The sequence below is a fragment of the Haemaphysalis longicornis genome, unplaced genomic scaffold (genome assembly GCF_048455015.1).
Source record: "Haemaphysalis longicornis isolate Haplotype H1 unplaced genomic scaffold, Haemaphysalis longicornis Haplotype H1 scaffold_7, whole genome shotgun sequence".
NCBI classification, from domain to species: domain Eukaryota; kingdom Metazoa; phylum Arthropoda; class Arachnida; order Ixodida; family Ixodidae; genus Haemaphysalis; species Haemaphysalis longicornis.
Genome location: NW_027526422.1, coordinates 158,331,531 through 158,357,486, shown reverse-complemented (window position 1 = coordinate 158,357,486; position 25,956 = coordinate 158,331,531). Strand labels below are relative to the sequence as shown.

At 49.4% G+C, this 25,956-nt stretch overlaps 1 protein-coding gene across 2 annotated transcripts in view; it reads left to right on the top strand.

Annotated features, from left to right (window-relative positions):
- The window catches only part of LOC144147169 (DIS3-like exonuclease 2), a 101,975-nt gene that overhangs the window by 36,803 nt on the left and 39,216 nt on the right, over positions 1-25,956 (top strand). For both annotated transcript variants that reach the window (XM_077679239.1, XM_077679240.1), the window contains 9 exons: positions 1,045-1,146; positions 2,383-2,556; positions 3,464-3,667; positions 9,619-9,912; positions 11,274-11,627; positions 12,839-13,016; positions 15,679-15,935; positions 19,378-19,525; positions 22,159-22,246. In XM_077679239.1, the coding sequence (XP_077535365.1) occupies positions 1,045-1,146; positions 2,383-2,556; positions 3,464-3,667; positions 9,619-9,912; positions 11,274-11,627; positions 12,839-13,016; positions 15,679-15,935; positions 19,378-19,525; positions 22,159-22,246 (1,799 nt within the window). The remainder of the gene's footprint in view (positions 1-1,044; positions 1,147-2,382; positions 2,557-3,463; positions 3,668-9,618; positions 9,913-11,273; positions 11,628-12,838; positions 13,017-15,678; positions 15,936-19,377; positions 19,526-22,158; positions 22,247-25,956) is intronic.

The following is a 25,956-nucleotide window of genomic DNA, read 5'->3' as shown; positions in this document are numbered from 1 at the left end:
GAAATTCTAGCGAGGTTTTGTTTGCTGAGCATCGTGCGGTTCGTACAGCTAGATATTTTCAGGTTCTCATAATTTTTATGGGAAAGATAGATAGCAGCAATTGTAAGGTAATAAACGGCCTTTTTTTTTTTAATTTGCCCAACGCGCGATGTGCCACGGTTGGGAGTTTTCAAACTTGGGTATTAAGTTTGCCTCGCAGGGAAAAATCTTGAGGCCATTACCATGCCTGTTATGCTCCAGAAACCTAAACACTCTCATACCTGCAGTGTCCTATTTTTCTGGGCACTGCATTCGGCCTGCCTCCATGTAGTGCTGTGGTTAGTCTCACTGACAAGGTTGCTGTCTGCTACTGTATGGTGGAGCTGCGCAGTATGAGGCTACCAGGATCCATGGTGGTTCAAATGGGTCGGCACATTCTCATTCTGTTCATGTCTTTCTTTTTTGTCATCCTAGAAAGAGGTAAAAACACTGAAACCTCTCGTAAACTTTAGCATCTTGTTATTTAAAAAGCCTGCAGAATAAGGCAAGTGCGTTGACTGCCTGCACGAATGCTGAACCAGTTGTGGCAAGTTCGGTATCGTAATGCTCAATGCTGCCTAAGCATTACTTATGCCCGAATAATTGCAAATCAATAGTTGCAAAGATTGTGTAGCGGAATGTGGCACTACTACTACATTGGCAGCCATAAAGAAGTGGGTGCCGTGAACCTGAAAAACTGGAACAGTATCTTGTATGTGTATTCCACAGTGTGCGCTCCTATCTTTTTTCCCCCCTCCCGGAAGCGGTTACCTGCGACACACGCAGATGCTCGGTAACGCTCACAGACAGGCAAGCTGGTCTAGTCACGTGTGGTAGTTGCCACTGTGGTAACCTCTGTCTGCTAAGCTGAGCAAATGTGCGTAACGGTGAGTGCAGCCGGTTTTTTGTGCCTCGTATGTTTCCGCAACAACACACATTGTGACTGTCGTGTTACGACCGTGATGTGTGGCAGAGTGTGATTGTGCTCCCCCCCCCCCTTTTTTCCCTTTCCCTCACTTTTTGCAGGACAGTCAGATGGACATCTATATTGGCGGTCTACATGACCGGAACCGAGCCCTCAACGGGGATGTTGTGGCGGTCAAGATCAAGCCGCAGAGCGAGTGGAAGGTATGGCTTCTGTTCCCCCCCCCTCTCTCTGTGTCTATCTCTGTCAGTCTGTCTATCCTCCATGCGTGGCACAGGTCATGTTGTGGCGTGGTTCTGTACCCTGTGCTTTTCCACTTTTCTGCCAATCCAGCACTACTCCTAAGCCATAGTCCCTCAAGTAGGCATAAATAATCCCAAATCGAACAGCTTTTTAAAAATTCTCATTAAGAGGACCATAAATGGTCTTCTGCGTAGTCAGAAGTCCCTCAAGTAATACTAAATAATCCCAAATGGAACAGCTTTTTAAAAAACCTCATAAAGAAGACTGTACATGGTCTTTTGCATAGTCTGAAGTCAGTCCACGGCCACCTTGCCTTATGAAGAACCAGTTTGATAACTGCAGTGACAAAGGCACGCAAAAAATCATTTTGTAAGGGCCTCAGAATATTCTTTTAGTTAGGTATTATTGTCTGGATGCATTGAATTTGTCTTGCTGGATGCATTGAATTTGTCACATACTTCAGAATGAATGTGTGTCGTAGCAGTATGGGAACTGGCATATGTACGGCGGTGGAATTATTACCGTCATATTTTACGGGAGCAACAAAAATTGAAGCCGACTTTGTAGGGTTGCTCATTCAGAACACATCTGTACCTACCTGGGCGTGTAGATCTGCTGCATGCGTGATACACAAAAAGCCCAACCCTCTGAAAGCCCGTTTTACGCAGAGGCTTTGCTGATCTGGCCGTTGGCAGCGCAGCAATCATCACATGACATACTCACCTGCTAGATTGTAGCTGGTGAACAGGTCTTTTCACAGCACTTAGTTGTGCGGTTGACTGGTTGCATGTTGGGGCTAAGGGGGGGGTCTCTAAAACGTCATGGTTGAAAACTGGCTGCATTCTATGGACATTCCGTAACTAAGGTATGCCAGAGAAAGGCCAGCTTCTGCAGAAGAAGGGATACTTTGGTGTTTTTACTCCCCTTTTCCTGCACCCTTTTTTGTGTGTGGCAGAGTCAAATGGTTGTAACTGGCTTTTTTACTCCCCTTTTTCTGCACCCTTGTGTGTGGTAGAGCCAAATGGGTGTGACTGGTTCTTTTACTCCTTTTTCCTGCACACTTTTGTGTGTGGTGGAGTCAAATGGGTGTAATTGGATTACGCCCCTGGGGTGAGAGTCGTGCTCAGGCACAGTGGCCTCAGTGCTTTCGTGAGGCCGATGCCACCGTAGCTGAGCATTGGGGATGGGGTGTTCAGGTGCACTGGGACCGCATCCACCTGTGGGAGGAGAGGACCAAGAGGAGCATCTTGGAGGACCTCCAGGGGGACAGTGGCTCCCCGGACAGTGGCGAGGGGGACAGCCCCAAGTCCGAGGAGAGCAGCAGCTCCGCTGCTGCCCCCGCTGCACCCCTCAACAGCCAGGTGATCGAGGTGAGCGGGTCACTTTGCCTTCCATCGTGTGTGGGCGTTAGCATGCTTGTAGAGAGGCTGTTCCTGAACAGACATTATGTTTATAAATGGATGGCTTAAAGGTTCGGCTAACCTTTTTGTATGGGCTACCCGTGGAGAGTTATGTGAGTAAGCTTAGTCTCTACCAGCCGCCATGGGGCATCATTAACTTGCTGTGAGGGGAGTGGAAGAGCAATTTCAAAATTTTTCTACGCCGCTTTCAGGCACTTTGCACCATCCTATCAGTACTTGTGAGGCTGTGGTTTCGTTTTCAGTGTGCAGAGCCATGTGCTTACTCCGCAACCGCTCGCTCTGATTTTTCTGTTGTCGGGGTCTTCACGGGGGAACATTATTCTTCTGCTGCTCCCCCTGCTTGCGCCACTACTGCTGGCTGTACCTTTCGTGTGGGGGTCTGGGTGGGTGAACACTGTTTCAATGCGGAAAGTGCTCCTCCCTTTTTTTTTCTGCATTTTGGTAGACTTGTACTTCGTCGATGGTGTACTGGCGGCCTCTAGGTTGCGCCAGACGGCATAAATGGAAACAGTACTTATGCGCCTTAGGCCAGCTTTTACCATCTATTAGATTGCATGCGAGGCTGCGGTTCACGAAGTCGCATGACAGTGTTGCAGTCAACGGGAATTTACAGGCTGTTTGCCTGCCTCAGGTTTTTGATGGTAGCAGGGCTTCCGTGTAATGACTCAAGCACCAGGTTAAAGTGTGGGCTGTGGGAGACACACAGAAGCTGACCTAAAGAAGCCTAAAAGGAGCGTGGGGTGGTGTGGAGTGCTTGTAACGACATCTCACCTGTGTACTGCCCAGCTTTTCACAGGGCGAACAGTTTCGGTTGGGATGCTCAGTGCTGTGTGATGTGGTGCTCCTTGCCTACCAGGAGGGCGTGGAAGAGGCAGAGGCTGGAAAGGCGGGCAAAAAAGAAGAGCAAGAGCAGCTGGCGGAAGAAGAGCTCGGTGGAGACGAGCTGCCCGACTCCCCCGTGCCCTCCCAGCCCAACTGGGACGGGTCGTCCCCGACTGCGGGGGCCTCCCGACCCTCGGACACGATCGAGGTGCTCGGTATCGAGCGGCTGCTCGGACAGGTGAGAACCCTTCTCAGGGTCAAGAGGCAGCCCTCTTCTCTCTTTTAAGTGCAGAGCACTTTCGGAGCTTGCCTTGTCATCGTAGCTCGCTCGCAGGACCCAAGTAGAGCCCCACGGCGTTCTGGCAGAACGGCTGTCGTCGTGGCGTAACCCAGAAGATTCGAAAGCCAAGCGGTTTATAGAGTCATAAGCGTTCGAACCTCGTGAACCGCTGGCACTTGTCCTACATCTCCCCATTGTTTAGCGCAAAGAAAACTGCAGGTACATGTGAGACAAAATACATGTAAATAACCGGCAGCACCCGCGCTCATTTACTTAGGAACACTCGTTGGGCTGGTTTTTACAATAGTAAGCAAAAAAAAGTAGAAGTGCAACGCTGGCACGTGCGGGAGGGAACACAAGCACAAAGAGAACAGAACTCCCGCAGGCGCTGATTCAGGCAGGGGGCGCGCAAGCACTGCGGAGGTGGAAAATTTGAAATGTGTTGGGTGGTAGCAGTGAGTGACAAATGGCACTGCAGCCCATTATGGTGAATCACTGTTCTGCACTTCCGACAGCTTTCACATTGAGTGGAACGGCTGTAATTTTTTTCTGAAGGCCTGCTTATATTTGCACATACCTCAATAGTGCAGTTGCTGAATTGTCGTGCCGCGGCGGCCGCTTTTCTGATGGAGGCGAAAAGCAAAATGCCCGTGTGTACGAGATTTCGGCGCACGTTAAAGATCCCCAGGTGGTCAAAATGAATCCGGAGCCCTCCACTACAGCGCGCCTCATCGCCTGCGTTGTGTCGGCGCGTTAAACCCTACAATCAATCAATTGCTGAATTGTCGTGTTGCTGAGCCCAAGGGTAGAGGTTCGATTCCCGGCCATGATGGCTCCTTTTCTGGTGAATGCGAAAAATGAAAACGCCTGTCTGCTGAGATTTTAACGCACGTTAAAGATCCCCTGCAGGTGGTTAAAATTAACCTGGAGACTTCCACTACAGCGCGGCACACAGCCAAGGTTATACCGTACTTACCCGATTCTAACGCGCCCCCGATCCTAATGCGCACCCGATTTTCCTGGCAAAAAAACCTTAAAAACTTGCACCTCCGATTCTAAGCACACGGAACTTTGTGACCCAGAAAAACGAATGTGAGAGAAACGGGCGATTTTTTTCCCGAAGTAATCTCTCATCTTACTCCTCGTCGCTCTCCGAGAGCTCGTTGTTGCATTCCGCTCACTACAACATCTCGTCCTCGGTGCCGTCAAGCGCGTTCGCGATGCCACACTACTGAACTTCAAACGGTCGTAACTTCTGCTCCAGACCACATAGAATGATACTGCTAGTCTTATTGCACTCCTTGATTTGTGCACAGTTCACTGGTACCTTGTTCCACTGCATCGTTCTAGTAGTTTTTTTTAGGGGTGTGCGAATATCAATTTTTTAATTTCGAAGCGAATTCGAATAATAAAAACAAAGTTCGAATCGAATCGAATATTTTTCGAATACGAATACTTATTGTTTTTTGTAAAATGAAAGTTTTCACCATCTAGAGACACAAAAACTGCAACTTTATTGCACAACAAATCACACAAAGTAAAATTAGGAATTACACAATACCATTGCACTCAACAGGTTAAGGTCTGCACTCACTTAAATGTTAACATAGAGAAAGGTTAACTGCTCGACATGTTCGGGGAGCAGTGACAACCTCCTGCTCGTCACGACTTTACCAGATACCGAAAACAGCCGCTCACTTGAGACACTATAATAACACCGTAAGGCGGGCTAGTTGGTACTCAGAGACACTAGTAGCTGGCATGCCCGAGCCCGTGCACATTGCCGCGCGCTGATACAGTAAACTCTTGATGATACGAATCTCGCGGGACTGCGAAAAATATTCGTATCATCCGAAATTCGTATGAACCAACACAGACCAAAAAATTTAGCGCTGAAAAAAGTTTTCGTATATTTTTTTCTTACTTTCGCGTGAAGAAATTCGTGATTTTTTCTGCTTTTTTTAACCCCCGTGTCGCAAAGCAGTCCTTTCTGGAGCACGCAAAGCTTCGCGCTCGTCTCCTCACTCGCTGTGCCCAAGCTCGCTACACACCGCAACAGCCAAGCGTGAACCGCATGGTGCGTTTTTGCATGCGATTCGCTCGCTTCGGCTCTCCGAGCGCTGTATTTTCACGCCCGCATCGACGATTTCGCGCCCGCGGTAGCGCCTACCTCGGTCAGAAAATGACGCACGACGCGCGCGGCAGAATGGAGGAGCCTGACTACTTGCGATGAGATCGAGACAGCCGGCTTGGCTCCGCCGGAGATGGTTAGGCTTAGCACCCTGGCAAAAATTTTATGGGCGCTTTCACTAGCGGCGCGGATGCTGTTTTATAGTTTTTCGCATGCATTATGAGCTCCTTTACCGCACAAGCAACTTCGTGTCTCCCTTGAGCTGCATTGTAAAGAGCGGTTAGAAGCGGTCGCTCGAGCGACCGCGCCACTTCGCGGCTGGAGCCGACGCCATGTTGACGCCGCCGGCCGCGCCGCGCGCAGCGTGGGGCTGGTTTCGCGGCGGTGTCAGCGCGCCTTGGGCGTGCGCAGAGCGTTTTTGCGAGCAGAAAACAACAGCCCGACCGTTTAGCCCCAACCACATGGAGCGATTTTGCGAGCGACTTGGGGCGCGACGCGACTAGCGACGAACTACTTTTCGCCGCGCACCAAGTCGCTCATCGAATCGCTCGGTTCTGGGTCGCCAGAAACAGTCGCTCGCCTCCCGGAAGTGGCCTCAGCGACTAGCCAGTAGGAGAGCCCCTACCAACGTTTTTAGATTAGGTCCTAATCTAAAAACGTTGGCCCCTACGTAAGCACGCAACCTCCGGTTTTGAAAGAGAACGGGGGGAAGATCGGGAAGATCCACGCAGACTACGTTTGTGGTGCAGCGGCAAAGAAAGCGTTGCGTGGCAAAGCTTGAGTACACGCTGAAGCAGAAGCAAGAAGGCTCCCGCTCACACTGGGCGAGACCCGTGTGGGAAAAACGACGTCAAGAAAGCGAATTCTTCACGGCGTTCATGTTGGAGCCGAGAAACGAGGCGCAGAAGGAAAAGCGTGCGCTATCGCTAACCCAAACCAGTTTTAGAGATGCAATGAAGTGCAAAAAGCAAGGTAGAAAGGCGTAATACTTTTTAGTCATGCTTTTTATGACAAATGAACAAAAAAAAATGTTTGCAAACATCCAGCGTACCAAGCGCGTTACTATGCGCAGTGCGGAAACATTGAAATCGCCATCCTCAGTCGCATGCTCAGTCGCTCGAGCCGTCGCTGTCATGTGGTTGCCTCGGCGAGCGACTTCGGTTCGGCGACTGCGTATCCTAGTCGCGTCGCTCGTCGCGTCGCTGGAAAAATCGCTCCATGTGGTTAGCGCTTTTCTGGAGAAAGAGTGACAAACAGGGGAGCGAGAGCCGCCACTTGCTCGTTCGGCAGTCGGGTGCCTCGCCGGCTGGTTCGTATCTTCCGACGGGCTGCGCAGGTCCGTTCGTAACAGCCGAAATTTTTCCCATTGCAAACAATGCAATTTCGCCGGGACTTTTCGGAAATTCGTATCATCCCGAAATTCGCACCCCCAGAATCGTATCATTCGAGAGTCCACTGTAACTACGAATAAACACCGATACAGTTTCCGAATGCACGTACCGTTCGCCGTGCATATGCTTCGCGACTTTGCTGCTGAGACACGCTCTGAATTTATTTTTGTTTAGTTTTGGGTGGTTCGAATATTTCGAACACAATAAGTGTCGTTCGAATCGAATCGAATACCAAAAAATTCGAATCGAATATTCGAAGTTTCGAATATTCGCACACCCCTAGTTTTTTTTACAAAAGCCGTCAAAAAATCAAATATAAAAATCTAAATAAATGTGGAAGTATTTATTTTACACCAAAGCAAATTTTATATCTACAATAATTATGAAAAACTACATAAGTCCTCCAATTTTTATCATTATACCGTATTTACTCGCATAATGATTGCACTCGCGTAATGATCGCACCCCTGTAGTTTGTCGTCAAATTTCAAATTTTTTAACTTCCCGCGCAATGAACGCACCCTGAACTTGCCGCAGCAGTATGTCGTATGTGTCAAGTCTAGCTGATGATGATCGTGCTCAACTCTGTTTCCTTCCCTTTCAAACCTGACATGGCTACGTTATTGCCGAAGACTGGCCGATGTTAGCGATATCGGCAAGCATGCGTTCAATATTGATGAGGAAGAAACTATCACTAAATGCACATAATGTACTCGCAATACAAATAAAGAAAAGCGCTCAGCTTACTGCGTCGGCCCCCATGTCTGTTCTGATGTCCCGCACTGTGACAGCGGCCGCCACTTATCGGTTGACTTGTCATCACCTCGCAGCAAACTCATTCCGGCGCGTTCCGTAATTCATGAAAACACTGCATTTTGAGTCACTTTGCAAAGCGGCTGGTGGCGGTGTGCGGGGTTTTTACAATGTTTTTTTTTATTATTATTATTATGGTCATGAGACCTATCGTAAAAATTCTGACACGCAACTTGCTTGCGTTTTGTGTGCTCAAAACTTTTTCACGAAATATTTACCCCGCGTAATACAGTAACTGTAAAAATAAAGTTTTTATCAAAGACCCATGTGCCCCCTTAATTAAGAAGTGTTAAATTACAAACCTCTTCAACGGAACATAAGTCGACCTACTGTGGTACACTGAGAGCAGCGGCTCTAGCAGGGCGAAGGTCACAAGTGGTAGTGGGAGTGACAGAGTTTCAGATGTAAGTTGTGGGTTCACTGTCTGTACCTATTTTTCTTTAGAACCTTTGCCAAATGAAACGTTATTCCTCGTGCCTGTCTGGGAAATGTAGGGGAAGGGGCAGGTTATTTCAGATTTATCGAATCTAAGCAACTCCTCCTCACTTTGCAAATTGGGATCGGGAAAAAAGCGGGTGCTTAGAATGGGGTAAACTAAAAGAATATTTTAGTTAGCTTTTCCGCATAATGGTTTTTTCGCTTTCTGCGACTACAGTCTGGTTTATATGATAGCTAAGCTTCTATGAACTATATAGACCCGTTTTGTGGAAGTAGAAAGCACCACTAAAGACATTTGGCAGAAGAGTGCACCACACACAGCTTTTTATTTATTGCACAGTCCTTCTTCTCCTGCAAGTTCAGAGTGGCCTCTAATGCAACAGGCTTTTTTGTAACTGAGTGTTGCGTTATAGGTGCAGAATGGCTTCTTGGGGTTCACACATCAACAGCTTTGCTCTCTGGCTTGGCCATTGCGGCATGCCGCTCTCGGAAGCACCACTGGCCCCCTTTGCTTTGATGGGAGCTGGTGTTGAGACCCAGAGTACAGACAACACTTGCAACAGCACGAAGCAGGAATGGGAGAGGAGTAGCAAAAAAATTTAAAAAAAAACGCTTTGGAGACGAACAAGTTTAGAGACTTCAGAGGAGGCACATCTGCTCGCAGAAACGGCGGTGGCAAACATGCGACAGGCTGTTGGGCGCAAAAAAAAAAAAGGCCGAGCAGTCGCTCAGATAAGCTACATAATTAGGAAAAAAAGGAATGGCCATGCGACCCACTAGCTCATTTCCCGAAACAGAACCTATGATGTCATAAGTGGGAGCTGTGTAATTGGCTGAGGCCGGCAAAAGCAAACGCAAATTAGGCAGGGCTCATGTGCTCGCGAACGAGCTATTTTCGCTTAAATTTAGTGCACATTCCTTTTAATGCAGTAAGAATGATGGGGTAAACAGTGGAAGTTACCAAAGTACAAGTACCGATGCATACTGCTGTTGGTACTGCAAGCACTACGCTTATCCAAATCTTGCACGAGATGGGGATGTGCCCTTCCTATGGACACGTCCCCTTGGCTTACGGCCGCCATTATGTTCTCAGTGAGGGATGCTGCGGAGGAATGCACCCTGATCCTTGCGTGCAGGTGCAGGAGTATGTGGAGAGCCAGCGGCGCAACGGCAACAGTCGCCGCCACAAGTCCTCTGGCGGGGGCAGCAGCCGCCCCGGCCGGGTGCCGATGCCGTGCTCCCTGGAGGCCTCGCTGGCCCCTCTCCCGTCGGCGCTGGTGGCCACCACACTCGGAGGGGACCCACCGCGGCCCCCTTCCCGCCGGGGCCTGGAGCCCTCGGCCGCGGACCCCCACGCCTTGAGGGACCCCTGGGCCGACACGGACGACATGGGCTCCACCATGGTCTTCTCGCCCGAGGAGCTCCTAGAGGTTAGAAGGCGCATCTGTTCAATCATTTCGATGTGCCTCGCACGGTAGAACCTTGCTATAACATTCCAAGGTGCTGCATTTTCCCGGCCGATGAGTCATTGTAGGTCAGTCCCGGCATCGCCCCCACGCATTAGAAACCCCACTGTTGCATCGTAACCCAAGGAACGTTTCCCCCATGCTATGCTTGAAACTGGTGCTCTGATTCTGCCCAGCTCGTGAATGCCAATGGCCATGTTGGCTTTTCATGAGGATTGGCCTGGCTTGGTTTGGCTGCAAGATTAGCGGCACCAAGTGACGGCGTGTTGCTGCAACAGGGAAAAATTACGCCCACCTCCCCTCGCGGAAACCCTGGTGTGATGCGACGCTGAAGGGGGTTCCAATGTGCGTTTCCGTTGGATCGATTACTTGAATTGCGTGAAACGTGTAGTGAACGTGAATTGCGTTTCAATCACATCTGGGTTTGAAATCACGAGCTCTTCTTCGATCCGCCTTGGCTTCTTCGTCGCCATCATCGCAGAGTGTGGCACTGCCCTGAGGGTTTGGCATGTTGCTGGTATTGGGTTGCGGCATGCCACTCATGTATGTGTAGCGCGCCCGAAGGAGAGGAGACCGCAGAGAGAGAGGGCGCTGCACATGCGCACAGCGCGCTTGTGCCGCGCGCAGCGCCGCCCTCCGGCGGAGTGAGATAGCGCGCCGCACTGCGCACGCCACAGATGTTGGGGGAGAGGGCGCGCTATCACGGCGAGAAGAGGGGCGCAGCTGTGCGGACAACGACGACGACTGACGCACGCAGGAGTGACAGAGGCGCCGGCAAGAGATGCTCTCAGCGTCGCATCTAAAAACTTGAGGGGCCTCCGGGAAAGCTATACTGTCGTCATCGTTTTTGTTAATGGTTGCGTTAGGGGAGGTAGTTGCATCAGTTGCGCTTATCGTTGCTCTGCTTGCAGTTGCTGTTTTTGGCCAAATTTTTGCCACCTTGGCTTGCTTTCTCGCGTCACACACTTCTGACACTTGTCTGTGTTTAACTGTGTTTGGCCTGGTAATTTCGTTCCGTCGGGTGAGCCCGAATTCCAAAGCCCTGTAGGTATATCTTTGGCCACGTCAGTGCACCCTCTGTGTGCGCGCTGCATTTTCACATGCGCATATAACTGCAGATATAACGTACTGATTCGGCATGGCGATCAGATTCGTTTTAATAAGTGGGTTCGACTGTACTTGTGTGGAACTCTACGGTTGCAAGGCTGTGGCTGGGCTGCTCTGGTGAGCACTCAAAAAATGGCTCCCAGCTTTCAGTGAGTGGTCGCTGATTGTGCCACCTTCCCCGGCCTCACCCCCCCACCTCCTCCTCCTCCCCCTCGCAGGTTCCCGAGGGGGAGCGTCGCCGTCACAGGAGGGCCTCCTCCCCCCGCTCCCCCTCTCCCCCCGCCCCCGTTGGTGTCCCCCCCTGCGTGGGGGCGGTGGCCCCCGACGAGCTGAGCGGCGAGGAGGACTGGTCGTCGGACGCCGAGAGCACGGGCAGCACGGCCCTCGAGCGGCAGCTCGAGGACATGGCCTTCCTGCAGGCCTCCCAGGACGCCCGCAACAACAACCAGCACCCACATCCCGGGGGAGCAGGGGGAGGGGCAGAGGACGTCTGCAACAACGGCCCCGAGGACGAGAGGCTCATGGCCGAGATCGAGCGCGGCCTCAGTCGACTGGCCGGCATGCCTGCCCAGGTGAGCCTCTAGCTGGTCGGGGCACTGAGGCCGTAGAGCTTCGTGGTAACGCATGTCAGAGGGAAATCGGGTGCCTGTGTCGAGGCGAGCTGCGCTTCGGCCAGCGTTACCTCGTGTTCTGGGTGTAACGTTCCACTTGACCTTGACGTAACCCGATATCAAGTTCGAAAGTTGCCCGTGGCTGCAAGAAGACTACAGTATTGTTGTAAATATTCATTTAAAGTTGTTTTACTAAGGGAAAAGTGGAGCTCTAAAAGATTTATTTGTTCGAAATTAGATGCTTCGTGCAAGGCGAATGAGAAAAAGAGAATGTTACCCCTTTTTTGATGACTTTGGCTTCAAGAGTCAAAAGAAGCTACCTGGCTAGCCAAGCCAAGTACGAGAAGAACACTGCTACATGTTATGGCAGCGCCCACGATGGCATGCATCCAATTGCAGCAACAGATTTTCTTTTAGTATGTATTATTATGAACTTCTATGGTTGCATACGTGATCCTACCCTGTTCCTAACGTGATCCTAACAGGGAGGGAAACAATGTTCCCTCCCTGTCTGAGCAGCCCTGGGTAATTTTAAGTGCAGAGCACTTTACGGGCTCGCCTTGTCGCTGCTCGCTCGCTGGACCCAAGTAGAGCCCCACGGCGTTCTGTCGTAGTGGCTGTCGTCACGGCGTAACCCAGGCGCTTGAAAAGGCAAGCGGTTTAAATAGTCATAAGCGTTCGAAAATTGTGAAATGCTGGCGCTTGTCATACATCTATCTCCCTGTTGTTTAGCGCAAAGAAAACTGCAGGTACGTTTGAGGCAAAATATAGGTAATTAACTGGCAGCGCTCGCATTCATTTAGTTAGGGACGGTTTTTTTGCTTTTTACCAGAGTAAGTGAAAAAAAGTGGCAGTGCAACGCCAGCACGTGCGGGAGGAACAGCAAGCACAAAAAGAACAGAACTCCCACTGGTGCAGTTTCAGGCAGGGGGGCGGGCGAGCACTGTGAAGGCGGTAAATTTTAAATGCGTTGGGTGGTAGCAGTGAGCGGATAACGGCGCTACAGCCCCTTATGGCGAATAACTGCTCTGCACTTCCGACAGCTTTCACATTGAGTGGAACGGCCTCAATGTTTTGTGTGTGTGCAAGTCATCTCTCTTGCTCTCAAGCAGCTTGGGGGGGTACGACCGCGAGGTGTGTGCAGTGTCTCGGTTCTGTTCTTCCTGGCTCAGGCAGACGGTGTCTCCTTCCCGCCGGACCTGTCCCTGCCACCACAGCTTCGGCCAGGGTGGGATTCGGTCGATGGGGTGGTGGCCAACGGTGGCTGGGGGGAGCAGCCACTGGCCGCATGGGCAGCGGAGACGCACCCACCGTACGGCCAGCACGACGCAGCATCCCCAAGGCTCCAAGGTCAGCCTAACCGCGGAATGATTCTGGCGAACGCTGATGACCGTTCGGATTGTGGGGGTCTAATGCGCCGAAGCTGGGGATCTTTAACAGGTACAGAAATCTTGACACGTGCGTTTTTGCTTCTAATACCTCCATGAAAAAAGCGGCCACTGCGTTTGGGATCGAACCCACATCCTTGGGCTCAGCAGCACAGCGCCTTAGCCGGCTGATGACAGTAACGAACTTTGGTGACTGGTCCGGATTTGCCGTATGATGCGGAATATAGGTCGAGCCGGAACATGGGTCGACCCCCTTACCTTGTAGCAGAAAAAATGCAAAAAAATTATTCGGCACACAACATTGTTTTATTGGGGCTATAACTTGTTTCGTCTCAGATCACTCGTTGGGGTTATCTGAAATGTTGTCGGACGACTGCTTCTCGCTGGCCATTGCCCACACAGCAAGTTGTCCTCGGTGCAGTTCAGGGAATTGCTTGTGCAGCACCTTTTAAAAACACTCGCAAGACCATGTCATAGTGAAGCGAGCGCAAAGCATGGGACACTTTTGTGGACACCATAGCGAGAGCCGGTCTGTGCAGGTGGCTAGCAAGCATGTTGGGGTAACCATTCGTAGAGACGTAGCATGACGCTCGCAGACAAAAGTTGCCACTTGGTACAGCAGCACATGTGCACAGAGTAGTGTTCATGAAATGACGTCTTCCGAACGTTGCATACCGAGAGCTGCCCCTTCGGCTAACACCAGTAGCGTAACCTTCTTCTGGTAACACCGAACTGGCGCAAGGCGGAGACGTCGTTGGCTTTGGAAAACCCCCAACTCTTCTTTTAAGTTGTGCTGTGAACCAGCACCAAGCGCCTAAACTCATTTTGAGCAAGAAGAAAATAGCACGCACACATTCAGTGACAGTGAGAGAAGCAACAAAACAAGGATGGCGTCGTGTCCGATTGATGGTGGCGGCGATGGTGCCTTTGCTGCTTGGATGGGCTCAATGGGCTGCCCTGTTGCCAGATGACAACTAGAATTATTCCAGTGATTGCAATGTAAGTCGAGGGGTGACCTTTCGGAAAATTTTTTGGTAAAAAACCTCGACCTATATTCCGCCTTATGCGGTGAGTGCAGAAGGCTTTGAAATGGGTAGTGGGCACCCCAGAACAGTTCACGGTACAAAAGAAAGAGGTTTGCACAGCCTATGCGCACTTTGTGAAAGGGGGGTGCTTTGATTCGTAATGTAAAGATGAGTGGCGGTTGATTTCCAATGGGCTAGTGCAGGGAGATCTAGTGGTTTGTTCTGAAATAAGAAATTTATTCCTCAGTGCTAACAGTTGTCTACCAAGGAGCTCATTTGAAAGTCGCTTTCAAGAGGGGCTCTTGTGCCCTGCCATTGAGCCTGAAAATATTTGTTTTTTAATAAGCTGAGGGAATCGTCAGTGGGACATTCTGGGCCTTGATTAGAAAATTCAGGGGGAGGCCACCGTCAAAAGTGAATTTTCTTGCAACATTCCAATTTTTTTCTTTTTACATTGTAAGAAACACTCATGAACACACTGCAGAAAAATTGTTCCTATCATGACCAATAATGGAGTGAGAGTGAGTTTGCTAGCCCTAACCGTGGTACAGTGGAATCTCGATGATACGATTTTGAGTGAAACAAATTCCTGAGAAGTCCTGGCGAAATTGTGTTGTTTGCAATGGGAAAAATTTCGGCTGTTACAAACGGACAAACGCGGTTCGGCGGGTGATACGAACGAGCCAGTGAGGCACCCGACTGCCGAGCAAGCGACTGTGACGTACGGGCTCTCTCTCCCCGCTTTGTCACTCTTTCTACAGGAACGGCCGGGCTATTGTTTTCTGCTTGCGAAAACACGCCGCACGGCCGGCGGCGGCGGCAACATGGCGGTGGCTTCCGCCGCGAAGTGTTGTGGGGCGCTCGAGCGACCGCTTCGAAGCGCTCTTTTAAAATGCCACTCAAGGCACACACGCACAAAGTTGCTTTTGCGGTAAAGGAGCTGGTAATGTGGGCGAAAACGGTACTATAAAACGTCATGCGTGCCGCTAGTGAAAGCGCCCATGAAATATCTGCCGGGGTGCTAAGCCTGAACATCTCCGGCAGAGCCAGCCGACGGTCTGGAGTGCTTCAAAAATATTGCCATGACGCGCGTGCTTCCCCATTGACACAAGTCGTGATGCTCCTCCCAGTGCCGCGCGCGCTGCGCTTCATTTTATGACCAAGGCAGAAGCTGTGGTGGGTGTGAAATCGTCAACGCGGGCGGAAAAAAATTGCACGCGCAGCACTGGCGCACACGAATTGTGTGCAAAAACGCACCATGCGGTTCGCACCTTTACTGTTGCGGCGTGTAATGAGCTTGGGCACCGCGAGTGAGTGGCGAAAGTCCAGAAAGGACTGCTCGGCGACATGGAGTTCAAAAAAAAAAACGCAGAAAAACATCACGGATTTCTTCACGCGAAAGTAAGAAAAGACATAAACAAAAACATTTTTTTAGTGGTCAATTTTTTGGTCGGTGTGTGGTCATATGAATTTCGGTTAAATAGGAATATCGCTCGTGGTCCCGCGAGATTCGTATCATTGAGGTTCTACTGCATTCAGAAACCAAAACCAAATTGTGTGGGTTCTAAAAATCAGTGGTTTCGTGCCGTCTGTTTGCAGAAGCTGCTGCAGCGGAAGGTTCGGTCCCCGTGGCCCCCCAAGTGGAAGACGGCCCCTCTGGCGGAAGCCCGATGGAAAAAGAGGAGGAGAAGGCCGGTGGTGCCCAGCAGGCCAAGAAGAAACGGAAGAAGAAGTCCAAGAAGAAGCGCCTAGGAGCCACTGGGCTGCATTCCAAGGGCAACCAGGATGGGCGCCTCACTGTGGCCGACGTCCTGCGGCACCCCCTGGCCAAGCGGTTTGTGCAGCGCACGGGACAGGTGGGTGGGGACCCCCACTGCTTAGAAAATGCTTGCTTGGGTTGGGCTAGCCTACTGTAGAAGGATCGGAAATGAACCTTTTCAATAGTGAAGCTCTTATTCCTGGCCGTAATGTGTGCGGTGGGCAGCGTCACGGAGCAAGATATAAAGAGGAGCGCCGACTGTGGCCCAGAAAAATTCTTTTGCTCGGGCCGATAATGTCCACGCGCCGCCGGCCGCCCAGCTTTCCATTTGCTCTCTTCCTCCTTCGTTTGCCCTCTCGTCACTGTGCCTCTGTACATGGCTCTTCCCTTCTTCGCTCTCCCCAGAGGCGTCGTTTCTTTCGCAACGACGCCTGTCGTATGCCAGTCCTACTATGCAGGAGGAATGCCTGCACGCGCGGAATTTAAACACCCGTGCGCAGCCGGAATAGACGGCGCAGATAATCGCACGCCACCGCATACATGGCGATCGCTTATTCCCTATCGGGGGGCGTTTATTCTGACATTATGAAGACCCGCTAAAAATATTGTACTAACCCAGCAGATGTAAGACGCAACTGAACGACGACGACTTTAGAATCACCAAAGAATGAGCAAGAGTAATATGAAACGCCACAACATGCAGTCTAGCGTGATTCTGCTTACGACAGATCGTTGCAGCGCAAAAATTACCGACTGTTGTTGGCCCGCTCTCCGGCCGCCTGCTTTATTATTTATGCCCCTTCTGCGGACGAACAATGCTTACAAGGGTTGCCCGGAGTCTCCATCGGCAAACGGCAATGAGACACACATTTCTGTGCCAATGACTGAATTGGACGGCTGCCCTGTTGTAATAAGTGTACAAAAACACTGTCATCTTGATAAGGCACCCAAGAATATCAAACGCAACCTTCATTGTAACCCATACCGCAACTTACCGCCCGATGTTCACTGTCGCTCTACGGTCGTGATATCTCGTCGATAACGCCGTGGATTCCAAATAAAATGCTGCGTTTTGTATGGCCGCAATTTTCGGCCTACGAGGGATCCCGGCGTTTTTTTTTTCTTTAAGCGGCTGACCAGCAAAACATCCGGCTCGTCAAACCTTTTTTTTTAGCGAGTCATCACCACAGAGATATAGGGTCGGGACGAATTCAAATATCGTGAAATGAAGGCTTGTGAAAAGACCGCACTGTCAGGGCCTCGATCTTGAGCAGATTGCTACGTCGCGGGCAGTCGCGGGTGATGTTATCGCGTTTCTGTTATTTTCTCGCCTTTTGTAAAACCTGTTAAAACACACCCGAATTGGTGTTCACAAATTTACAAAACGGAGTCACATTTTCGGCAAGCACTGCGCAAAAGGTAGTGTTTGTATAGCAGCCATATGTCTAATGTGCGCTCTACATTTTGTTTTCCCGCCATGCAAACCAGTCCTTAACGTATCTTTGCCGTACCGTACGACCACTCAATTCCTTCGGGTTCGGGTTACCCAGAAGGTGCTGTCGAACAATCAAGCCGTGCGAAGGAGGAGCGCAATGAACGCGAAGAGGCACCAACGCAAGCCCAAAGCACTCCGTGCACATAACTACCGTCGCCGAAGCAGACGACAAAAGCCGACGGAATGCGTTCCGCCAACGCGCCCGCCGGCGCACGGGGAACGCCGGCCGCGTGACCATTCGCTGCGCCATCTACATTGTACTCCGCGAGTGGTGGACATTAAGAGCCCGCAGGAGAGAGCGAAGTCGGCGCTCCTGTTTATCTTGCTCCGTGGGCAGCGTCATCAAAATATTGGGCTATAGTTACTCCTACCGTTTACTATAACCGTGAAAACGCGTCGCACGCAGAGTCCCCGGCGTTGTCCTGTCTTGCGCATGATGCTCGCAAAAAAAAAATACTAGGAAAACAGTTCATGTGTGTCCCTACCTCAAGGGGGGCGACAAGACAGCTCGCACTACTGATGCCCAGTTCGTGAAGTTGGTTGCCTCCTGTTCTAGAGCATGCTGAAGCGTTCCACTTTGGGAGAAATGGGAAAGCCTGCAGAGAAAACGATCAGGGCCCGGCAGTCATGCATGAGGAAGATGACGATAATAGATGCATGTGACGATGACTACTACTACCACAGTGAAAAACGGCGATGGAACGTGTAAATAAAAACAATTTCAAGTCTAATGCAATGCGTGGTGGTGTGCCCTCAAGTGCTTACATAGAAAGAAATCCTCCAGCTTCGCTATGGTTCAAGCCTTGCGCGACTTAGTGCAAGCTTCGCCAATAACTTTTTTTAAAGGCTCCCTAATGAAGCTTTAGCATGTGCTATCCATGCGAGTTCAGTGAGTGCCGGTTGTTTTAATGCGGCCACTCTGGCAAAGTGAAATGCGGAGAAAGAAGTGTCTGATGCTTTGGGTTAAGCGAAACCAGGAAACGCGTTGTAGCAGGGTGGATTGACCTTGTTGTGAAGCAGGTGAAGAAGGGGGAGGCCTTCCAAAACACTTGAAGGCCTCCCACATGGTGATTTGTGCATTTTATGTGCCAGGATTGGTTGCTACAATTTCTGTTTCGCGTACACGGCATTCTGTTCCTAAATTGGTACAAGCCTGCTCGCATTCTAAGCTTGCACCTAGCACCATCTACTGATTCAGTGGGAACACTGCTTCAGTTCTTTTGATCAAATCTTAAACTACTCCGGTTTTCAGGCTCGGTAGTGTGGGGGCAGAATTTGGAGCAAGTGCCCTGGGTTTGAGCTCTGGGGCAGTCAGTGGCGTAGCTAGAAATATTCTTCGGGGGTGTTATACGCCACCGGCAAAAGAACTAAAAGGAAACATAGCTTGCATGCAAACATCATTTTATTTATATGGCATTATCTAAGTTTCTTATTTTTGTTGTTACATATTAATATACCGAAGTGGAGTGTCAACAACGTAAACAAAAGAAAATGGTCTAAATGAGGATAGGACGGTGGGGGGGGATGCTCTGCTTAGAAAATTTCAGTGGTGTTCTCAGACCAAAACACCCCCACTGGCTACGCCCCTGCCAGCAGTGGTAAAATATTTTTTTTTTCCCCAAGAGGCTGCGATTTTTGTTTCACTGTAATATGTTCTCTTTGCACAAGTCTACGCATTATTTTCGTAAATAAGGATGGCTTGATACCTTCTAGGTTGGTTCAGAGGTGGAATGCAGCATATAAACCCATTTAATAACATTCTTCATTGCACCCGAAGTGTCCGTTTTGTACCTGTCTGGGAATGGAATATCACTTTTTGTACGCCAGTAGCCACCCAGCAAGCTATGCAAGCCCCCTATGCCATAACGAAGTTAATGTGAGAAAACGTACAAAGCGGCGTAAAAAGTGGGTTTGTTTGGTTGATTGCCATGCCTTGTGAATGGTGAAGGGCGTTTTGGCCAGGACAGTTCCTTTGGTCGGCTGGTGAGGTACTGACGCGGTCACTGCTCCCTTCCTTTGTTCCCCCCCTGTGTGTGTGTTGCAGGTGGTGCACGTGGTGGAGGCGAGGAACTCGCGCGTGACTGCGGGCTGCCTGCGGCTGCTGCAGGACCGCAACCCCAACTGGGTGCTCTTCTCGCCCCGGGACTCCCGCTTTCCCCGCCTCATGGTGCCCGCCCACGAGTGCCCGCCCGGTGGGTGGGCTCTGTCTTCTTCCTCCTTTTCTCTCGCTGCTTCTTCTCCTGATGCCATAGTCTGAGCTACTTGCAACACTGCTGAGAGCGGCGCACGGGAGAAGTATCAGTCTCGGGGGACACCGTCACCTTCGTCATGTGCTCTGTAGTCGGGAAGAACTGCATAGCCTGCAAAGAAAACTCTAAAAAAGCTTGCAAAAACAGGATGAGTAAGAAGTCGGACACGCGGGGAAAACGATGACAATGATGCTTACTTGCATCCCTCGGAGTAAACTGTGTTGTTATTGTTTTTTCCTGTGTCCGACTTTTTACTCATACTCTACTACAGTCTACGCCCGTTACAACGGACCCTCTGAAACCGGAAAAAAACGTCCGCTGTAGCCGAAGTATGCAGTATCCGACGGGGGGGGGGGGGCTATGAGCTCTACAGTGAGTACTTTGACCGATATTGCATGTATAGTATATACACTTTGTTCTTTCTACATGCCTGCAGCACCTCTGCACAGTGTTCGCGCGAGGGCAAAGAATCGCGTAAACACTGTTTCCAAAACTTAGCACCGCCACTTCGAAAAGGCCTAGCGCATGTGGTCAAGCGTGTAAAGACATAAGATAAGCTGAGCAAATAACGCAAGAATATAACTAGGCACAATTATAAACCAGCTATAAAGCATCAGTCGTGCCCATCAGCATTAGCTAGGCTCTTTTAAATCCCCTCACGACGAGGCAGGTTTTCCCAAAACCATTCGTCAAACAAATCGGATCGCTGCCTGACGTTCCCTCAAGGCAGATTCCACATTTTTAGCGATTTTATTCTGGTCATTGAAACAGATGTAATGAAATAATCTGATGACGGTCAGCTGTAAAATCGAAAGTTAGACCAGTTGGACTGCGCACGGTTACCGGCAGATTGCACACAATGGATGGGGAACAACCCCTACTTGAGGCATTTCTTACCTTTTTCACCGAACGGAACGGCAACGATGCATGCGTGGGAATAATAAAAGCCGAACTTCACTGAACCCGAGTTTTTTATTACATAAAAAAACTGACGAGGGCAGACTCGCCTCCGAGTGCACCACTTCGAGTATTCGGTTGCCCTGTTTTCAATCTCACCGGAGTCGCGTTTATCGGCAGCGGCCTTGTTCTTGATGGTACAGCGGACACCGTGCTTAGAAAGGCCTGTACTTCTGGCGATGTCAGCCTGTTTTTCCTCGTGTTCAACAGCGTTAATTACGCTTAATTTATCCGACAGTGAAATCAGCTACCCTGCCGCTCATGCCGCTGGTCGCACAAAAAAAAAGCCACTGGCTTGGCTCGGCTGCGCCAACGACCCGGCTGCCAGCAATGTTGCCAGACATAATTGTTTTCTTGCCAAAATAAACGAAAAAGCACACCGGGCGCCGGCCCCGCGGAAGTCCGCTATAAAAGTTCAGTCGAAACAATTTTCGCCTAAAATTTAGTCTGTTGTAGCCGATAGTCTGCTCTAGCCGGGTCCGTTGTGAGCGGAGTGGACTCCATTTAAAATGCATGGGTACCAGACAAACCAACAGAAATGGTCTGTTGTAACCGAAAGTCCGTTGTTGCCGGATCCGCTGTAACGAGCGTAGACTGTATTATGTATTGAGACATTTGTTTTTCGCGTTTTATTTAAGGGGAGACACTGGTCTTAAAATGAAATTGTTTATTAATTCATCTTGCAATCTCCAGAACATTGCCTTGTTTATTGAAACTATGTGGAATCACCAGAACTCCACGTAGTCAGTGAGACTATGTACAATCTCCAGAACTAACTTCATCTTGTCAAATGAAACTGTACGTGCAATAAATTGTAGCATGTGTGATCTGCCATAGTGTTCTTAATTTTTTTTAACCGTCCTTGAAAGGCCCTTGATTTTTTTTTTTTTTTTTCTGAAAACCTGTATGAATACTGTTCTAGTTGTCACAAGGACAATGCTTCAGCACAACGAGCATCTTTCTGCCATCCCCTGAAGTTCATCGTGACACGACTTTAACCGACTGCTATTTCAAACGCAGAACAGCGGATGTTTCACGCGACCGCATTTTGTATTTTGAGGTCGGAGTTCCCATACTTGAACTACAGCTTCAGGCAAAGATGGTCTGAGACGGTAACCATTACTGACACACGCGCAACCCTTGGAATCTGAATGAGTGAATGACGTGGTATAAAAGGGACTTTGGTTTAGCTACAAGTTTTGTGCAGTTTCTGTGCCCACTAGTCGACAGCCTGTGCCATTTCTTCTCTTTTTAGAAGCTTGTGTTTGATTTGCTGTTGTAAATAAACCTAATGGCAGCATTCTTTGCGCGGTGGCTCAGTGGCTAAGGTGTAGCGCTGCTGAACCCAACGACGCAGGTTCGATCCTGGCAGGTGTGGCTGCTTTTCTGGTGGAGGCAAAAAGTGAAAACGCTCGTGTATTGAGATTTCGGTGCTCATTAAAGATACCCAGGTGGTTAAGATTAATCCAGAGCTTTCCACTACAGTGTGCCTCGTAGCCAACGTGTAGTTTTGGAGCTGTAAACTTCCAAAATTTGTCATTGCGTCGACAGTGGTGCTCTCCGTTCGGAGCACCCTTCCCATCTGCGGACTGAGTGTGGCCTCGTGTTTGTCTTTGCAGCGTTCTTTGAGCGGCCGACGGACTTCACCAGCACCCTGTTCCTGGCGGAGATGACCATGTGGCTTCCGGACTCCAACTTTGCGCAGGGGTGAGCTGCTGGCCTGTTCTTCTCCTCTGGTGGTCGATCAGTGTCGTCTCTGAGGTGCACTTGAGAAGAGGGGCTGTGCGGGCTCTTTCACCGAACTGCCAAAGCACAAGGTTGCTACATTGAGGCTGACTGGCCTGTCCTGTTTGCTGGTTGCGGCAAAAGAAAGGGGAGGGGGACAGTTTACTAGTGGTCTTCTTGTAACACTGCTCAACTGGCATTTCAGGGCACTTGTGCGTTTCGAATAGTGTTTAGTACTGTGCTTCGTAGGTGGCATGAATTAAGGGGACACATGGGTCTTTGCTCAAAAACTTTATTTTTACAGTTATGATGATAAAAATTGGGGGGCATGTGTAGTTTTTCATTCTGACTGTAGATATAAAATTTGTTTTTGTGTAAAACGACTGCATTCAAATTTACTGGGATCTTTATATATTTGATTTTTTGACAGCCTTTGTAAGAACCCTGCTGGAGGCATGCAGCTGAACAAGGTACCGGTGAACTGTGCGCTAACCAAGGAGTGCAATGAGACTAACATTACCATTCTACCTGGTCTGTAGCAGAAGTCACGACCGTTTGAAGTTTTGGCCTGGGAGGCAAAACCGGTTTTTCTGGTTGCCACTTTTCGAGCCCAAACTTCAAACGGTCGTGACTTCTGCTACAGACCAGGTAGAATGGTAATGTTAGTCTCATTGCACTCCTTGGTTAGTGCACAGTTCACCGGTACCTTGTACAGCTGCATGCCTCCAGCAGGGTTCTTACAAAGACTGTCAAAAAATCAAATATATAAAGATCCCAATAAATTTGAATGCAGTCGTTTTACACAAGAAAAAATTTTATGTCTACAGTCACAATGACATAATCGCAAAAATAAACTTTTTTGTTTGTTAGGAGCAAGTAGTGCGTCGGAGCGCAGAGAGATGGCGCTAGGTGCACGGGGAAGGAGAGCGGGACACAAGGGTGGAAGCAGGGTGTCGAACCGGAACAGGAACCGAACCAAAAACTGCAACCGAACCGGAATTTTCGCCCGGAACCGGAACTGAACCGGAACTGTATTTTTTCCGCCATTTTGGAACTGAACCCGAACCGGAACGAATCAAAGGAACCGTTCCGAACCGGTTCCGGGGCCTCAACACTGTAATTTCTAGTTTTACATTTCGGTACCCTACCTTCGGTCTGAAGATATTTTTACCATTCGCCAGACGGCACCACAGACAGACAGACGAGGAACTTTATTGGTGATCCTGAGAGACTCCGATGCCCCCCTTTTCAGGGGGGTGATGAAGCCGCGGGCCGCTCCCACGTTGGGACGGGAAGTCCAAGCTTCGCCGCCGCATCGTGAGCTCTCTGGACAGCCCATAACTGACATGAAAACTCGGAGCTTCGTAGCGCAGACCACGAAATATTTTGCATAGTGTGCAGTTCCTTTGGCCCATAAGGTTCTCTTCTTATTATAACCCTCAATTTAATGTAAACTTGTCCGTATATACTATCAGTTTGCGTTAGGTACTGCCCATATCCCCAATTATCTTTTACATTTAGAATGTCTTAAGTTAGAACGCCTATTCCGAGGCGACATATCATGAATATTTTCGTCATGGTTTCTATCTACATGGTGTTTAAAACCGTGTGAAGTTTTCAATGTGTTGTTAATTCGAATGCACCCATTTCCGCTTGTGGAGGTCTTCAGGGACACCATCAACAATAAATCCACATCTCCCACTTATTTTAGTTTGAGTGGGCAGTTATATACAAACAGCACTCAGGCACAAACACTCACAGTTCTCAACGTATTGGTCAACAACACAATGCTTTCGAACAAGCGTGTTTTTCAGTTTTTTATCAGACGTCAAGTATTTACAGCTTCTTTCATATCATGCATAATCATCCTGGCCCTATGCACGAGCCATCTTCATGGATTCGCTTCACGTTCGTTCTTACTGAGATAATTTAGTATTTAATAGCACATCTGTCATCAAATAACTGATCTTTGGCGCTCTTTGCCCTTGTTAGCCTTGCGCCATTAAACTCAAACCATCATCATCAGTCCTCTACGTCACCATCATTTTTTCTTGTACAGTGCCGTCTTGTCTTTTGGTTACTGCTCTAAGAGAACATGAGAAGTGAAAAAAATTCGGGGCCTTCTCATTTCCACTTTTAAGGTAGACGCGACAGCATTTTCATGTCATCTTGAATCTGCTCAACGTTAAAATTAAGGGGCGCATGGATTAAAGTCGATTAATGCTTATTAGCGGGTAGACTGGGGTGCGTTAGTGAGATGAGTGAATGAGCTACTGTGAATTAGTTGGACTGGTGTGTCGATTGATTAGGATTAGGGGAATTAGCGGGTCAGTTAAGGTGGATTGCAGGGTCGGACCAAACGTGAAATTTTTGGGGTCTTTGGCATTTGGAAATTTTGCAGCGTTCTCCTTCTCGACCAATCAGGAAATTAAGTTACGCACAAAATAGCCGGAAAGTTATGTTACGACCACCTGAATGCTATAAAAGGTCTTTCTTTATGCACGTATTGCGCTGTTATGTTGTTTCTCGGGTACGATTGACATTTCTCACTGAAGTTAATAACTAATTGCTAATGGATATTTTATATTCACCAAATGGTTTTCCAAACGTGTGTGTATATGAGGTAAGAATGTAGGACCAACTAAACTGGAAAAATTGAGGAACGATCAACTGGTTTGATGCGAAAGACACCCGATAGCATTATTCAATACCTTCTCTTTCTTTGTGCTACCGTTGTGCAGCCTTCCACAGGTGTATCCCAACCCGCGAACACAGCCCCCCAAAAGCTGATGAAGCGCCGATAGCACGTGCGCTTGGCCAAAGCAGCGCCAGGCGTGGCGCAACTTTGCCAACGGTCGATTGCATGTCACAACACTTCGAGCAATAAATCAGAGTCCACCAACGAGACCAGCCAGGATTGTATGGGCACCAGCTCATACTGGCATCACCGGCATACAGGATCACCAACCTCGTGGCTAGAGATTTTACCCGCTTCGCCAGCGCTGATGACGCCGAGCCCGAGTGCATGCTTCCTGTAGTCACCTACCAGGAAATTACTCAGCAGTACATATGCTCTCCCGTAGAACGCATTAATCCACGCACAAATCGCTACCGATTACCCGGGAAAGACTATTCCACGCCCTGCGGGTTAACACCTTCCCACACACAACCAGACTTCACCTCTTTGACCGGACACTATTCTAGCCAGAGAACCTCTTACACATAGGAGGCGGCTGCAACAAGTCTACCCTTGATACGCCCAACCTCCACCTTTCCAAAGAAATTTGAGAGAGAGCCTCGACCAGCTCCGGCCTCGAAGATCAGAGGCACTTGATGGAAACGGCTGTCGACTCGGCCCCCTTGAATGAGGACGCCTCTCTGAAATTTTTCCTCGATTTAATTACAGTTCAGTTTCTCTCTCTCTGCGAGGAATCATTACTACTGCTTGTGGTTTCATTAAGCTATTATCTTTCCTAGACCCCAATTGCTGTCACCTGTCGCTGAAGTGCCATTAGCAAGTTCCTATCTCCAGTGGTTCCCTAGCCAATGCCGTCCAATAAGTCATTAAAGCCGTTCTTTCTTTCTAATCGGCCTGTTGGCAGATAAAAGATGAGCAGAAGGAAATCGCTCTAAACGCCACCAGCCACGCTTTACAGTAGGATGTTGGCGCCGACGCCGGTCTGTTTTCGACT